General features: G+C 68.2%; 2 protein-coding genes across 2 annotated transcripts; one reads left to right on the plus strand and one right to left on the minus strand.

Annotated features, from left to right (window-relative positions):
• Window positions 1–2,311: 2,311 nt before the first annotated feature.
• Window positions 2,312–11,843, plus strand: TESK1 (testis associated actin remodelling kinase 1). Its single transcript, XM_080572698.1, has 10 exons — window positions 2,312–2,820; window positions 7,367–7,488; window positions 7,619–7,667; window positions 7,861–8,007; window positions 8,130–8,212; window positions 8,538–8,628; window positions 8,831–8,914; window positions 9,313–9,402; window positions 9,551–9,701; window positions 9,895–11,843. Exons 1-10 carry the CDS (start codon window positions 2,575–2,577, stop codon window positions 10,947–10,949), a joined length of 2,118 nt encoding a protein of 705 aa, XP_080428824.1. The 5' UTR covers window positions 2,312–2,574; the 3' UTR covers window positions 10,950–11,843.
• Window positions 11,844–12,087: 244 nt separating this feature from the next.
• Window positions 12,088–15,595, minus strand: LOC308185059 (B-cell differentiation antigen CD72-like). The gene is made up of 8 exons (XM_080572708.1): window positions 15,362–15,595; window positions 15,186–15,281; window positions 14,894–14,983; window positions 14,248–14,562; window positions 13,958–14,106; window positions 13,644–13,795; window positions 12,935–13,095; window positions 12,088–12,818 (listed from the first exon to the last, which is right to left on the minus strand). The coding sequence occupies exons 1-7, from the start codon at window positions 15,444–15,446 to the stop codon at window positions 12,957–12,959; spliced, it is 1,026 nt and encodes a 341-aa protein (XP_080428834.1). The 5' UTR covers window positions 15,447–15,595; the 3' UTR covers window positions 12,088–12,818; window positions 12,935–12,956.
• Between the last annotated feature and the right edge of the window lie 418 nt (window positions 15,596–16,013).

The following is a 16,013-nucleotide window of genomic DNA, read 5'->3' on the forward strand; positions in this document are numbered from 1 at the left end:
AGGAGGGGGAGATGCTGGAGGTGGTAGTGTGGCCCTACCTGGCTGGCACAAGGTGACCAGCTCCTGGTGACCAGTGAAGCTTCTTTGCCGTGCTGGATCACTGCAAGGACGCGGTTGTGCTTACACGGCTGCATGTCACCTCACCGAGGTCACGGAGCTGCCTGTCCTTTCTTTTCAGAGGATTGGGCTGGATTGTTTTATTTTTTTTTCCCCAGCATTCCCGGTGTTTGCAAACACACAGCCCTCAGGGCTCCCACTGTGTACCCACCCAGCCAGACTCAGAGTTGCTCAGCCCCCTGCCACCCTGTTGTGCATCCTGCCAGGGCCCAGGGGGGGTGGGGTTCATGTGAGCAACCCAAAATCACTGCCCACAGATAAGATTTGGGGCTGGGATGCAGACGCTGCCTCCACAAACGCCATGGTACCGGCACCCAGGTGTGAGCAGCATCAGCAGGAAATAAGAGGAGGGGGTGAGCCAACGCTGCTGGGTGCTGTGCTGACTCCGCTCGCAGAAAACTACCGATGCAACAAATATTTGGCCTTTGGCCTTGCAGCTGGAGCGCCGGGGAGCGGGGCAGCACCGCGCCTGCACAGTGGGGACCGCGGCAGCCCCTGCTCGCAGCCGGAGGCGGGCTGCTGCAGCTCGCAGCCCCGGCGCTGGGTGCCGAGCACGGGGACACATAAGAGCTCTGGGAAATGTAGTCCTGCTGCGTCACCTGCCCTGGGTGCTGCTGGGCACGGCACGGCTGCATGTGGGCCACCGGGGCTGGGGCATCTCCCACATCCTTCAGGATCCTTGCACCCAGCAGGGTTGTGACAGACCCTGATGTGCTCCCCTATCCTGTTTCCTACGGGGACGGTATTTGTCAGGGGCTGGCCCCCTCGAAAGCAGGGAGCTGGGGAATAGGAAGGGAAGCAGCAGGTTGGGAGATCTGCTGGGCGATGTGCAGAGTGTGGGCAGAGGGCACAGGAGGAGGAGAGGACACCTGGGACCGCGAGGTTGTGCTCACCGGCTGGGAGGAAGCACCCAGGGAGCTGTTTGAATCGGGCGATGCTCCCCTGTCCTGCGCACCCTGGGTCTGCACCTCCAGGCTGGAAAAGCCTCCTGTGCTGCCACAGCCTCCCAGGACCTCTCCCCACAGCAGCCCCAGCACGCAGGGCAGGGGGGAGGCGTTTGCGGAGCCCTGAGCCTTCTCCCCGAGAAGGGCAAAGAGGACACAGTCCCCCAGCCCCGCTCCTCTCCCCTGCAGCTCCACAGGGGAGCTAAAGCACGGCCAGTGAGCCTCTCCTGCTCTTCTAGCCGGGGCTTGAGGGGCTTAATTTGGGCTTTGCAGCAGGCTCAGCCCAGCCAGGCTTTGCACTGGAGGGCACCTGATGGCACCACGGGAGGGCTGGTGGCCCCGGGGACGCGGGCTCACCACCGCTGTGCCAGGCAGGAACAGATCGGGGTGGAAATGGCACAGCGGAGTTACCAGCACTGATGAGAGAAGGGACCATAAATCCTGCAGCAACAATTTCCACAGTCAGGGCTGTCTCCGGGGCTTTCATTTATTCGTTACAGCTTAATTGGATGTGAACTCAGCCACTTGTAAGCAGCAGGAGCCCGGAACAGGCTGCGGTCCTGTGAGCTTCTCTCTGTAAGATGCCTCTCCAGGCCTCCCCATCTCTGCCTTGGCCCTGCTGGGGCTGCTGCTCACATGTGCTGGAGGGAAGGGCAGGGATGGGGAGGCCTGGCTGGCTTTGCTCCTCCGAGCAGCTCCCTCCTCCACCGAGGGGGCTGCTCCCACTGCAAAGAAATCAAAAGCTCGGCTCCCCTGCCCTAGGTTGTCCTCCCCTCCTGGGATAAGGAATAAAACCTTGCGTTTGCTGTACCTGGAGCCAAGCACCGGCCAAAAACACCATGCTGGGGGACACCCCATGGGGCCGCGCTCCCAGCAGGGACGGCAGCAGCGGAGCAGAGCCCAGGGGGGGCTGGGGCAGGCAGCCGGGTGCAGGGCGCGTGGAACAGAGCACGGGCAGCCCGGCTGCATGAAGGACCGTGCAAAGCACCCACGGAGCAGGGAAAAAAGGAGCAGCAAGGAGGAGGAAAACGGGGAGACATCGGGGAGCCCAGGAAAGGGAGAAAAGCAGCGGGGTGCGGGGGGGCACGGGGCGTTTCGGCTGCGCTCCCCGCTGCCGGGCAGGGCTCTGCGCGCAGGGAGAGCCGAGACCCCGGCACCCAGCGCCTCCCCCCGAGCCCATCGGGCTGCCAGAAGGCAGCGGGGCCCCTGGCGGCGGCCGGCAAGGAGTTAAGGGGCTGAACCCGCCCCGTCTCCGCCCCGCCGGTGCCTGCGCTCGGGGCGGCGGAGGCGCAGCGCCGGGCCGCGGCGGGGGTCGGGGCTCCGCCGCCGGGCCATGAGCACCGCGCACCCCGCCGGCACCTCGCCCCCGCCGCTTTCAGCGCCGGGCCGAGCCGTGCCGGGCCGAACCGGGCCGGGCCGAGCCGGGCCGGGCGGCGGCGGAGGAGGAGGAGGAAGAAGAGGCGGTGGAGGAGGCGGCGGAGCCCCCCCAGCGCCGTGCCCCGGGGGGACGTGAATGGCGCTGGGGGTGCTCGGCGGGGCCGAAATGGAGTGGGAGAAGCTGCCGCGGAGGCCCGGGCTGGCACCGAGGGGGGAACGAGCCGAGGAAGGCGAGGGGGAGGCGGCGGGGCCGTGGCCGGGCTGCGGGAGGCTGCGGCCCTCCTCGTACCGGGCGCTGCGCAGCGCCGTCTCCACCCTGGCGCGCATCGACGATTTCTACTGCGAGAAGATCGGGGCCGGATTCTTCTCCGAGGTCTTCAAGGTGGGCGCAGCCGCCCCCCGCCCCCCCCCTCCCCCCCATGGGGATCTGCGGGAAGGGCTCCGGGGGTCCTCGGTACCACCGCGGTGGGGGTTTGGGGGGGGTCCGTGGGGATGCTCGGGGAGCCCCGCGGCCGCCGGTGCTGTTGTTGCTCCGTCGGAGGGAGAAGGGGAGCGGCGGATCTGATCCCCAACGGGGTTACCGGGGGGGGGGGGGGGGGAGCACACAGCCCCCGGGGGGGTGACAGCCCCCGGAGCCCGCTGTGGGGTCCGGGTGTGCCGGTGGCAGGAGGTGCAGCCGCTCCGGGGTGACCCTGGTGGGGTTTACGGGCAGCCCACAGAGGGTGAGCGGGGTGGGGAGAGCGGGGTGGTGCTGCAGAGCCCCCCCCCCGGTGTCACCCCGCGGCTCCCTCCGTGCCCTCCGATGCTCGGGGTGGGTGGGCGAGGGCTGCCGGAGTGGGGATGCTCTGCGTGTGGCCGTGCCCGGGGTTGGGGTCCCGGTGGCGTCACCCACCCGCTGTCACCACCCTGCCGAGGGGCGGTGCGTGCACGTGTTGTTTTTGTCCTCGGCGTCGCTGCAGAACGCAGGGCGAGTGCCGCCCTCACGCTTCCAGCGGCTTCGAGAGCTGCTCTGCCCGGCCGGGACCCCCGCTGCCGTCGCTGAGATCCCGCCTGGGGGAGAAACAGCCCCCGGGACCCCTCCTTCCACGAGGCCGTGGCCTCCCTGCTGGCCGGGCTCCTGCTATCGATCCCTGGCTGGCAGCGCGTGGCGGCACCTGGGAGCAGGGGGGGGAGGCATTTAATAATGCCAGGCGTGGATGCGGCTCTTTAATAATGGATGCTGCCCTGTCTCTGCCAGGCCACGGTGTCTCCTTGCTTGCCGTCCCCGCTCCCCTTGTCCCCCCCCGGGAGCTGCGGTGTGCTCCTCGTGCTCCAGCACCGCTTGCCCTGCTGGTGCCGTGCCCACCGAGGGGCTGGGGGCCAGAGCGGGCAGGGGCAAGAGGAGGCCAGATGGAGCTTTGTGCTGCGCGGTGGGTTGGGGCCAAGATCTCAGCAGGACGGTGGGGCAGGCCCGGCCTCCGAGCTTGGGGTTTGGGGCTGGCGAGGCTCGCGAGGAGGATGCAGCTTGGCAGGGCAGCGCGGGGCCCCTTTTCCTCCCACCTCCCTTGTTCCTGCAGCGCTTTCCATGGCCGTGGGTGCTCGAGGCTCCTTCCTCTGAGCGGCCACGGCGTCCTGCCTCATTCCAGCCGTGGTGGGTGGGTGGGTGAGTGAGGGGGGACGAGGAGGGGACCTGAACCTCAGTCCCCGTGCCCTGGCACACTGCTGGCAGCGGGCGCAGGCACGGCTGTCTAACGGCGTTCCCGGGATCACCCCCGGTGCAGCCAGGGCCCGAGCACATCTCTCGGAGAGGCCGCACAGGGCAGGCGGGAGCACCGGTGATGGAAAGCTGCCCTTGTCCCCAGGGGCTGCTCCCTGACAGGCCGAAGCTGGGCCTGTTTTCTCTCCCCATGTGCCGGTTCCCTTCGCCTTCCCCGTGTGATTTCGGAGGCACCAGGCCCACCCGTTCTCTGGGGTGCGCGGACGTTGCAGCGAGCCGCCTCTCCACCTCTCCAATAGACGGAGCAGACTGAGCCCGGCGTGTTTGTGCCAGACATTTTCTCCAGCCCTTAAACCGCCGTTGCATCTCATCCCCGGATCCCGTGCTCGCTTCTCCACGTGCCGTCCACAGCAGGCGTGGGGGCTGCGGGCAGCATCCGGGCTTCACCCCCCCAGGGCTGTGCCTGGACATCGCCAGGCGCTGGCTGCGGGACGCAGCCCTGTGCCGTGCCTCGACCTCGCACGAGGGCTGCGGCACGGCGCCCGCCTGCCCGTCTCCGCCGGCGTTCCCAGCCAACCTTTGAGATTTGCTGTTTACTCCCGAACCACCGGCGCAGCTAATGACACGCTCGCTCTTATCTGGTGCCCTTCGTCGGCGGACCTTGCCTTGTTTCACAAAGCAGGGTGGAGCGGCATGGCACAGGCGGCACCGATGGGGAAACCGGGGCAGGCGGGGAGGAAGCAAATTCACAAAGGCCAGCCCAGGAGCAGCCGTTTGTTTTTCCTTGAACGATCCTCCTTTCCCGCGTGATGAGCAGCTTTTCCAGTCCCGCCCGGTGAAAGACCTGTTGCGCTGCTGGGATCCCTGCGAACTCAGGCACAGCCGCCCTGGGGTTGCCCGCAGCATCGTGTGTGTGCGCTCCTTCTGCCCTCGGCACCATCCCACACAGCTCCCTGGGGAGCAGGGGTGCAGGATAGTGCCCCTGTGGGACTGTGCTGGGCTGGGACGCGGGGAGGAGCGCTGAGCTGGGGGCGGTGGGTACCGAGCCCCCCCAGGGGCTTCGCCCAGCGTCTAGACAGCAGCGCCAGCTGCGGGGAGGGCCCAGGCCGTCTGCTCGCTCTGATTAGCATGCTCTTTAAATAAGACTCTAATTTCCGCTGTTAAAAGAGCCCGGATCCCTTGTGCCCAGGCTGGGGCCGCAGCCAGCCCCGTCCCTTCCCCCCAGCCACGGCAGCAGATGGGATGGGGATGGGGATGCGGGTCGGGTGGGGTGACCCCCGTCGGGCGCACGATGTGGGGGCTCTGCAAGGTGCTGGGGGGCTTTAACAGGGGGCGAGGGTTGGCTCCCGAGTGGGGGACAGAGGGCTGCTGCCTCCCCCGGCGCCCGGCTGAGCTCAGCTCCGGGGAATGTGCTGGGATTCCTGGGCGCAAGGCCAGAGCGTGGAGAGGCGAGGGGGGACCCGTGCTGCCCGGGGGGGGCTCTGCTGCCCACTCCCTTTGATGCTGGCATTCGGGAGGGTCGGGAAGGGGATGGAAAACCCCTCAGCGTGGGCCTGCGTCGCCTGGGGTCGTGGCTTGCTGCGTCTAGGGGCTGCCACTGCTTCCGGAGGGCATCCGAGGTGCTGGGGTGGTGCCAGCCCCTGGTGGCGATGGGTGAAGGGGCCAGTGCATGTGGGAAGCCACCTGCCTCACCAGGGGACCGTCACCCCTTCCCCTGTGTGACCAGGGGTTGTCCTCCGGCCGTGCAGCGGGCAGGACAGACGTCAGGACAGCTTGTGAGTGTGCTCAGGGTGCTGGGTGGCCCCGTGGCCTCACGGATGGGGCTGTGCCGGGACCCTCCTGCCCCTGGGCGCAGAGCGGCAGGGCTGGTGGACTCCCTGGGAGAGGTCCCACGGCAGAGGGGGGTCCCCAGAGCTTCCCTCCCGCAGGATCCTCCAGGATTACATTAGACACCACCTGGGCCTGACCTCGGTTGTTGCAGTGGCAGGAGGTTTATTAGCAAGGAGCTGGGGGCCGTGGGCACAACCCGGCCACGTGGAGCGAGCCAGCACCCCCCAGGGGATGCTCCCCGCTGCTGCTGGCCTGCACCCGGCCCTTCCCACGGCGCACGGCCACCGAGGAGCGCCACGGAGCATGCCACCAGGCATCCCCATCGCAGCCGTGTGGCACCCCCGTGCCTTGGAGCCCCGTGGGGCCGAGCAGGGTGCCGGCACTGGTGCCAAGCTGTAGCAACCCAGCCGGTCCCCCCAGCCCCGTGCCACGTGGGAGGGCAGCGCCGCCGCCGGGATGTGCCGGGCACCGGTGCCCAGCACCGGGGATCTTGTGGGGCTCCCATCCCCGTCTGTGCAGCACGTGCCTGGGGAGCCCCTGTTGTTTTGCAGTCGCTGCCTGTGTTTTGACATGGTCGGGGGGGGGGCACGTGGGGAAGGCCAGGGGCTGGCACCGGCACAGCGGCTGCAACCAGCATCGACTAAAAAGGAGAAGAGCGGCGAGCTGACGGCAGCGCCGAGGAATGCCTGCACCGCCGTGCGCGGCTCCCCGCGTGCCGGGGGGGGGGGGGCAGCTGGGACCAGCAGGGTGCTCCCCCCTCCCAGCAGCTGCTACCGGGGTCCTGTCTTGACTCCTGTCCCCACCATCCTCCCCAGCCCGGTGCTGCCCTCTGCCCAGGGCTGGGGACCCCGTGCCCGTTTCCTCGCCCCACCACGCAGGGTGGGGGGCCTGGGGGTGTCCGTGCTTGGCCGCCTTCCCGGCTGCTGTTCCTGGCGGGGGGCCAGCCCCCGGCTCGTGTGACAGCATCGGGCTGGGGACGGCTAAATATACGGCCTCGGCCAAGCGTCGTGCCCCGCAGGGCTGATTTGGGCAGGATGCATCCCCTCTGCCCTCACGCCCCCCCCCAACCACCAGCGGATTGGGGTCTGGCTGGGCTTGCGGTGCTGAGCCGAAAAAGCCAGCCTGTGCTGCCCCCCCAGACTGTGCCCCAATCCTGCACCCCTGGGGCTGGGCTCGTGGCTCGCAGGAGCTGCCATCGTATCTCCGGGGGTCTGGCCATGTGTTGGGGGGATCTCAACCAGTGGGGTGTCCCAGGGAGGGTGGGGTTGTGTATCACGGGCTTTGGGGTGCTGCTGGGCTGGGAGAGCACCCCCATATCGCTATCGGTCCCTGGGGTGCTCCGCGTATGGGGTGCTGAGCCCCAACCTTTGGTGCTGAGCCCCCCTCTCGTGCCCCCCTGCAGGTGCGGCACCGCCAGTCCGGGCAGATCATGGTGCTGAAGATGAACAAGCTGACGAGCAACCGGGGCAACATGCTGCGGGAGGTGCAGCTGATGAACCGCCTCTCGCACCCCAACATCCTCAGGTGGGTCCCGCTCCCCGGAGCCTGGGGGGGGGAGGGTTGGGGCTGCTGCTGGGGCTGGGCGAGCTCCTGGGGCTGGCGTCCCGTCCGTCTGTCCCCCCGGTGCCACCCTCAGCCCTTCTTTGTCCTGCAGGTTCATGGGGGTGTGCGTGCACCAGGGGCAGCTGCACGCGCTGACAGAGGTGAGAGCGGGACGGCGGCTGCGAGTGTGGGGGGCATTCCGTGGGGAGGGGGTGAAAGCGTCCGTGGGGACACTTCCTTGGCACATGGCACGTGTCCTGGGGAGGTGGCTGTGCCGTGGGGTGGGAGGAGAGGTGGGACCCCGGTGTACGGGGTGGAGAGGGGGGTGCAGCAAGGCGGCGTCTGTCCCACCAGTACATCAACGGCGGCAACCTGGAGCAGCTGCTGGACAGCCCCGTGCCCCTCTCCTGGTCCACGCGCATCCAGCTGGCCCTCGACATCGCCCGCGGGCTGCGCTACCTGCACTCCAAGGGCATCTTCCACCGTGACCTCACCTCCAAGGTACGGGCCGTCCCGCTGCCCTTGCCTCCCCGTTCCCAGCGAGGTGGTGCCTGGGGCACCCCGGCCACGGGGGCTGGCGAGGTGAGGGCCGGTGGTGTGACGGGGTCCCCCTGTCCCCCCAGAACTGCCTGGTGCGCTGCGAGGCCAGCGGCTACACGGCTGTGGTGGGCGACTTCGGCTTGGCGGAGAAGATCCCCACCTACAGGTGCGCGGACGACGTCCGTCTGTCTGTCCCCATCGTCGGAGCAAGGGGATCCAGCTCGCTGGGAGCAGGAGATGGGGAGGGATGGATTTTGGGGTCCAGCTGGAAGGGCAGGGATGGGGGCGGTGGGGTGACCCCCCCCCCCCGGTGCTGGGGACCCATGGGGCAGGATCTGGGGATGGAGAAGGGTGTGATGGCGAAGTGTGGGCTGCCTGCTGGCGGGATGAGTCAGGGGGTGCGTGGAGGAGGGCTGGTGCAGGAAGGGAGAGGGAGGTTTGGGGGGACGGGCAGGGGGACAGGGCCCCTGACGTCCTGCTGTGTCCCCCAGCGAGGGCAGCGAGAAGGAGCCGCTGGCCGTGGTGGGCTCCCCGTACTGGATGGCGCCCGAGGTGCTGCGAGGGGAGATCTACAACGAGAAGGTGATGCCGCGCGGGGCCGGCTTCGGAGTTTGCAGCCCTGGGGTCAGCTGGGCACGCGGAGGGGCACGGAGGGATGGGAACGGGCGTCCCTGGGGTGCCGAGGTGGCGGGGACCTGGTGCTGCTCCGCAGGAAGGGCTCACGGGAGCAGGGACACATCGCCTCGGGCTGCGGGACCCCCCCGTGACTCCCCTCTCTCTACAGGCTGATGTGTTCGCCTACGGCATCATCCTGTGCGAGACCATCGCTCGCGTCCCCGCGGACCCCGACTACCTGCCCCGCACCGAGGTGACTCGCTGGGATGGGGAGCGAGGGTGACACGTGGTGGGACCGGGGCTGGGGACACGTCACCAAACGAGGGGGGACCAACATGCGCAGAGCAGAGCCCCCTGCCCCTGGCAGGGGCTATGGGGAGCCGCCCCACATCTCGGGGTGGGGGTACCGCATCCCCAATATCTCCTGGCAGCAAGAGGGATGCTCTCTGCCCGTGGCCTGTCCTCGGAGCACAGGGTCAGCCCAGGCAGGAGGGTGGGTGCCTTCGGATAGGGAGCAGGAGGGATTTGTGTCCCAGCACCCTGCAGCCTTCCCCTGGCTTGGGTGACCCCAGGGTCCCCCCTTCTTTTACGCAGCCAGGGCGCGTTGCCCCATAGCACCTGGCCTCACTCTTCCCCATCTCCCCCACACAGGATTTTGGCCTGGACGTCACCGCTTTCCGCACCATGGTGGGAATCGACTGCCCGGCCGCCTTCCTCCAGCTGGCTTTCCACTGCTGCAGCGTGAGTCCCTGCCGCGGGGATGCCCAAATCCCGGCGTCCCATCGGGGATCCCCTTCCCTGCCCTCTGGAGCCGCTTCCAGGCGGTGCACCCCACGGGTATGGGGGGGGGACGGACACAGACCTCACCAGGGACCCATCCTGCCCGCAGATGGAGCCGACCTCCCGCCCCTCGTTCCTGGAAATCACACAGTGCCTGGAAGGCGTCCTGCAGCACCAGCTGGGCGTGGAGGGCGCTGGGGCCACCCTCTTCAGCATCAGGGACAGCCTGCCCGCGCCCAGCACGGCGCCCGCGCTCAACGGTACGTGGGTGTCCCAAGGGGTGGGGGGTGCCCCTTTACCACCCCACCAGCTACTGGGGAGCAGGCTGGGGTAAGAGGAGGTCTGCAGGATGCAGCCCCGCTCCTCACCACCTGGGCTGCTCCCTGTTTTGCCCTACGGTGCCAGGGGGCACCCAGGGCGCCGGTGACCCCCCTGTCCTGCACCCCTGCCCAGGGGTGGCCGGGAGGGCATCCAGCCGTGCCGAGCAGTCGCCCCTGCGCGAGCTGGGGACGCAGCTCCTGCAGCCGGACCAGCGCCTGTCCCGCAGCCAGTCCGACGTGTTCCCCCCCAAATCGCCCACCCCGCCGCGGCCGCCCGAGCCCTGCGTCGGGGCCAGGACCAAGGAGACGCCGCCGCGCGTCAACCCCTTCTCCCAGCGCGAGGACCTGAAGGGGGGCAAGATCAAGCTCTTCGACACGCCCAGCAAGTCGGTCATCTCGCTCACCTTCGACCTGCCCCCCCCGGCCCCGCTGCAGCTCGGCACCCCCGTGACGCCCGAGCCGGCCGTGGAGGTGCAGTGTGACTTCTCGGCGCCCGCCGCGGCCCCACGCAAGTGCCACTCGCTGCCCGCCTCCCCCGAGCTGCCCCGCCGTGGGGGTCTGGAGCTGGGTGTGGGATCCCCAGCACGGCCCCCCAGCCCGAAGCGGGGCCGGGAGGATGCTGAGGAGCCGGGAAATGGGGTCCGTGCCTCCCCCCCCAGCCCCGCAGCGGAGGAGAGGATGGACTGCGGCCCCGACAGCCCCGAGCCGCTGCGGGTCCCCGCTCCGGCACCCGCCACCAGCAACTTCATCCGCACGGCGGCCTCGGGCGCCCGGCCCTGGCACCCGGAGCCGAGGGCGCCCAACGGGCTGCTCTTCAACAACAACCACGTGGTGGTCAGCAAGCCGCTGGCCTGGGGCAGCGGGCTGGAGCGAGGCTTCTCCGAGCTCAGCATCCCCTGCGCCGCCGCGGCGCTGGAGCGGACGGAGCGCGCGGCCATGCTGCCCGGGCACGGCCCCGGCGCCGTGCTGGAGCAGGACGAGGTGCTGCCCTGCCCCGGCTGCTGCTTGGGGCCTTTCAGCTTCAGCTTCGCCTCCGTTTGCCACCGGCCCGCGCCCAGCCCTCCCCGCTACCAGAACCTCAACTGTGAGGCCAAGAGCCTCCTCTGCCACGACCGCGGCCGCCTCCAGAAAGCCCCGGGGCCGATGCTGGCGGAGCCCAGCCTGAAGCTGCCGGAGGCGCAGTCCTAGTGCTGGGGACCGTGGCTGCGGCCAGGGGCCCCTGGGACCCCCCCCCCAACCCCCCCCAGCACATGGGGTGGCTCTGGGAGCCTGGGGTGTTGTGTCCCCCTCCCCGAGTCTGTCCTCGCGCTCGCCCGGTGCCTGGTGGCCGCGACAGCGCTGCCGAGGTGCCCGTCCCGCTGGGATCGGCCTCGGGGAGCTGTGGGGAGCCCCGAGGTGGGCTGGGTCCTTGCGGGGGTCCTGGTGGGGCTGGGCTGAAGTGCAATAACACCGCTGCTCCTGGCAGCAGGGCTGGTTCCCCGCAGGGCTCAAGCCGTGGCTGCGGGAACCCCCTGTCCCCACGGGCTCGCCCCTTGGTGGGCTCTCGCAGCCCCCTGGGATGGGGGGTGAGCAGATTTTGGGGGGGGGGGGGGGGTTGGGAGGGGACAGAGCGGTCGCGTGTGTATGTGTGTGTAGGAGGGACTCTGGGGATTTTTGGGGGTGTTCCTGCTGCTTCCCCACAAGGGTGGGGAGCATTCGTGGTCCCCCACACAGCAGAGGCACCGTGGTGTGCAGAGGGGCGATGCCGGAGGGGTGCAGTGTGCGGGTGGGGGGTGCCAGCGCTTGGCGCTGAGCCCCCTGGCACACGGGGCCCCCTCCTGCCCCGCCACCACACCAGTGTCGGGGGGGGACACATCCGTGTCACGTCCCCCCAGCGGAGGGCAGCCTGCGCCCCCCAGCACCTCCCGGGTGGCCGGGAGGACACGGGGGGGAGAGCCGGCTTTCCTCCCTCCCGCACAATGCACTGGTGAATGCAGAACTCTTGTGTTTTTTTTTTTTTTTATTATTATTAATAATAATAATTGCTAGTAATATATACCCAGCTTATTTAAAGTGTTCAATAAAAACTGAATGTCCCAGCGAGCCGGGCTGCCGCTTGTGTCTCTGGGGTGCGCTGAGCGGGGTGGGGAGCCCGGACCCCGAGGGTGACAGGGACGTGGTCTGGCCGTGTCCCCTGGGGGCTGGCAGGACGAGTCAGCCCTGGCTGAGTGTCCCCAAAGTGGCTGCCTCAGTTGGGGCAGCTTTGGTGAAATTTCGGTTTCTGGTTTGGGATCGTTGGGTTGGTGCCCCGGAGTCTGTTTCGGGGTGGTAAAGGCAGAGGCAATCGGCAGACAAGCTCTTTATTTGCTACAAAGTGGGCTCAGCCAGTGGACAAGACAGAGGAGTGACACGTGCACCTCCAAAACGCCCGCCTGTAACAGCCCTGTGCTCTTCAAACAGAGTGATTTACATACCAATTAATTGGCTATAAATGGCACGCACGGCCCGATAATAAACTGAGAGCATCTTTGCCTGGTTGAACATGACTTCCTCTGCTCTTGCCAGGCTGAGCGTAAATCAGGGCCATGTTGCACGTGTAGCAGCTATTTAAATCCCCGGTGACTTGTCTCGTGTCCATCCACTGCGAGCGCTGGCGCTGCTTTTGCTATCAAAACGGTGCGATCCCAAAGGTCACTGCTCTACTCCCTAATTAGCAGGAAAAATCCTAAATGCCAGTGCTGGTGGTGGCTCCATCCTTGGGCTCCGTGGCTTGCCATGGGCTGCCTGAAAGCTGCGGCCATCCTAAAAGCCTAGAAGTGGGGTGGGCACCGTGGCGGAGGCAGGTGCCGCCGTGCTATCCCCTGCTCCAGCCTCAGGGCTGGGGCTACTGCACGGCGGCGGCGCTGGCCACGGGGGCTCGCTCGTGGGGGCATGGGGCTGGCGTTTGGGGACGCGCTGCCCAGCTCTAGCACCTCGTTTGGGGTCAGTGCAGGGCTCTGCAGCACGGGAGGGGGCTGATGCGCGTGGGGCAGGCTCCGTCGCGGGGTGCAGCAGGGCTGAAGCAGAGGGGTGCGGGTTCTGCGAGGGAAGGCAGAGGGGGATGTGCTCAGCGGCTGGCTCCCAGGGACGGGGTTTCCCCCCGTTTTTCCCCATTTGCCTCCCCTCCTCACAAACCCCAGTGGGGCTGAGCTCACCGTGGCCAGCAGCCACCACCCATCACACAAAAGGGGAGCTCGGCCCCGCCGCCTTCTCACAGATCCAGAGGTGCAGGTCATCCGGAGCCTCGCACGGCGCCGGCTTGATGTTCCCGCGGCTGATTACGGCACAGGACCCGTTCAGCTTCGACTGCCACGGCCTGGATGGACAAACACCACGTCGGGGCTACCGTGGCCCCATCCGGCCCCTGCTGAGCCTGCCGATGGCCAGCAACAGCAGCATTTTGGGGCGGCGGGGAAAGCCCGGTGCTCCCCGAGGATGCAACGGGCAGGGGCCGGGCACCCGGCCAGACGGAGCCGTTCCTCCCCACCGGTTTCAGACACCGCAGGAGGAAGCGGTGGTGAGACGCACGTGGCGGGGAGGAGCCCCGGACCCCCGCGGGCGGGAAGCTCTTGATTTCCCCTCGAGGATGACCGAGGAGGCATGTGGGAGATACGGGTGGTGCTCAAATGCTTTGTCTCGATCCCAAATAAAGCCTGCGGTTCCTTTTGTCCCCTCTCGCTGCCTCCTGCTTGCATGAGACCTCCCCCCCCCCCCCCCCCACCAGGGCTTGGCTTTCGCTCTGCACGGGGTCCCAGCATCTCAGCACACGGCTGGGTATCGGTGTGAATTAGCCTGTTTCCCAAGGCCTCGCTGCAGGAGGAGGGGTCCGGGCAGGGGGTGTTAGCCCGGCCGTGCCGTGGTTACCTGTCGTAAAGCGAGCCGTCCACCCAGAACCAGGCGTCCGTGATCCCGTCGCTGTCTGGCTCCCCTTCCTCCAGCCAGCCGTAGTCGTACCAGGGGAAGCTGGTCTTCTGCAGCCCGATCCAGTACACGGTGTCCGCGTTCTTCAGGAAGCTCTGGGGAAGGAGCAAAGGGGTCTTTTTGTGCCTTTTCCGTGGTGTTTGGAGGCTGCGAGTCCTTCATCTCCCCACCAAAGCTGACCAGCCCTGGTGCCCCGCTCCGACCCCGTGCCGTCCGATGCCCCTGGAGTGCCCCAGCCCTTGGCCCCCGCTCCGTACCGGCACGGTCCAGCGACTCCAGGACTTGGTGATCAGGAGCTGAGAGTATTTATTCTCACACTCCGTTCTGCTGTCCTCCCACGTCTTCTTCTCCGACGAGACGAAGAGGCACTTGCCGCGGTAGAGCAGCCAGCCCGAGGGGCAGCAGTCTGGGGACGGGGGGCTCCGCTCAGGCGCCTGCCAGGCTGCAGATGCTCGGGGGGTGGGGGGCACCACATCCCCCAAAACCCAGCATCCGTGCCTCGATGCTGAGGCCACCCAGAGGTGCTGGGGCTGTTCCATGACCGTACCTATAGCCGTGCAGGAGCGCAGGAGGGTCACGGTGCTCTCGCTGGTGTTGAGCCTCCCCTGCACGTCCTGCAGCTCCCTCTCGGCACCAGCCAGGGCCCCCGAGACGCGCGCCAGCTCGGCCTCCTGCCTGCCCAGCTCCAGCAGGCTGCTGTTGCCCTCTCGCCACGCTCGCTGCAGCTCCGCGCGCGCCTGCGCCAGCTCCCGGCGCGCCTGCTCCAGGCTCTGCTCCCACGCCCGCGTCTCCTGCGAGAAGCGGCCGCGCTCGGCCGCCTGCTCCAGGGACGTGTCCCGCAGCTCACGGGTCGCCTGCCAGTCTGGGGACGATTCAGGGAGAGGTGGGACGCGGGGATGGGACAGCAAGGGTGTGGGGGTGTCAGGGCAGGGAGGTGTCCCCGCTGGGTGGGAAGGGATGGGGGAGGCAGGGAAGCATGGAGCTGGCAGGGGAGGGCAGGGGCAGGAGAGGGAAAGGAGAACAAGAAAATTGTTGAGGGAGATGCCCAGGATGCGAGAGGGACATTGGCCAGCTTGGGGCAGACAGGGCGGGGGGACCCACAGACACATACACGGTCTGATATCTGCCTGGGGCACCCAACCCGTCCCATCTCCCCTGTCCCCATGCCTCAGTACGACCCCATCCCCACTCACAACAGGCCCCCAGGACCACGGCAGCCACCAGCAGCAGCAGGCAGGTGACCAGCAGCCCCGCAGAGACGCAGCACCGCCGGGAGCAGGGCCCTGCAAGACACGAGGAGCCGCGAGCATCACCCACCGCCACCGCCCGCCTCCCCGGGCCAGCCCCGCGGTGGCAGCAGGGTGGCACAGGCGGCACGGCGTGGGCGCCTCATCTCTCCGAGGGGAGATGGAGAGCACCCTGAAGCACCACCCACTGCCCACAGCAGGGCCTCCCTGGGTGCCCTGTCCCCGTTTGGGCTCTCACCTGGGCTTTCCAGGGTCCCTTCCGCAGCCGGCCCCGTGGGCGCCGGCCCCGATGCCATGTTCTCGTAGGGGCTCTCGGCCTCGTCCATGCCAAGGGCTGCGGGAGGAAGGCAGGGGGCATGGAGACGACGGAGCTGGGCACAGCACAGGGCAATGCGGGGGTCCCGCAGCTCTCACCTGCCTCCAGCGCCTGGCTGGCCGTGCCGCGGCCCCCCGGCCCCTTGGCAAAGCGCAGGTCGGCGTAGAGCACGCTCTGTGCCATGCGGGAAGGTGCTGGGCAAGTCCCGATCCCTGCTGGCTCCCACCCGGCTCTGTGGGGTGGCCCCGCTGCCTGGCGGTCGCCCGTCTCGGGGTGCAAAGGAGAAGTGAGGCCGGCGCTCGCAGAAGCAGAAGTTGGCTGCGAGCTGTGGCAGATGGGACCAGCGAGGCACGGCCGCGGGGACCGGCCCCCTCCCCACGGCCCCAGCACCGCCAGCACGTCCCCTCCCACGCCCCGAGAGCTGTCACGGTCCCCTGGGTGCACGGCGGTGTGGGGCTGAGCCCTGGGGCTCGGCGGGCTGAGGGAGACCCAAATACCCTGAGCGGGACCGAGTGAGGCAAGCGCACCCCCAGGCAGGGGGTCTGAGCATCACAGGGGTGGAAGTGTTCGCCCTGATGGCACCTGAAGGGGGCTCCGGGTGGCACCTTGAGCTCCTGCACCTCATCACACCCCAGGGGCTCCTGGGGAGGGCTGGGACCCCAGTGTCCCTCCAGCCACCCCCAGGGCATTTGTGATGGGCATTTGTGCCAGGACATTTGTCCCAGGTCCCTCCAGCACGGCCACTTGCTC

The sequence above is a fragment of the Anser brachyrhynchus genome (genome assembly GCF_964034855.1).
Source record: "Anser brachyrhynchus genome assembly, chromosome: Z".
Classification (NCBI taxonomy): Eukaryota; Metazoa; Chordata; class Aves; order Anseriformes; family Anatidae; genus Anser; species Anser brachyrhynchus.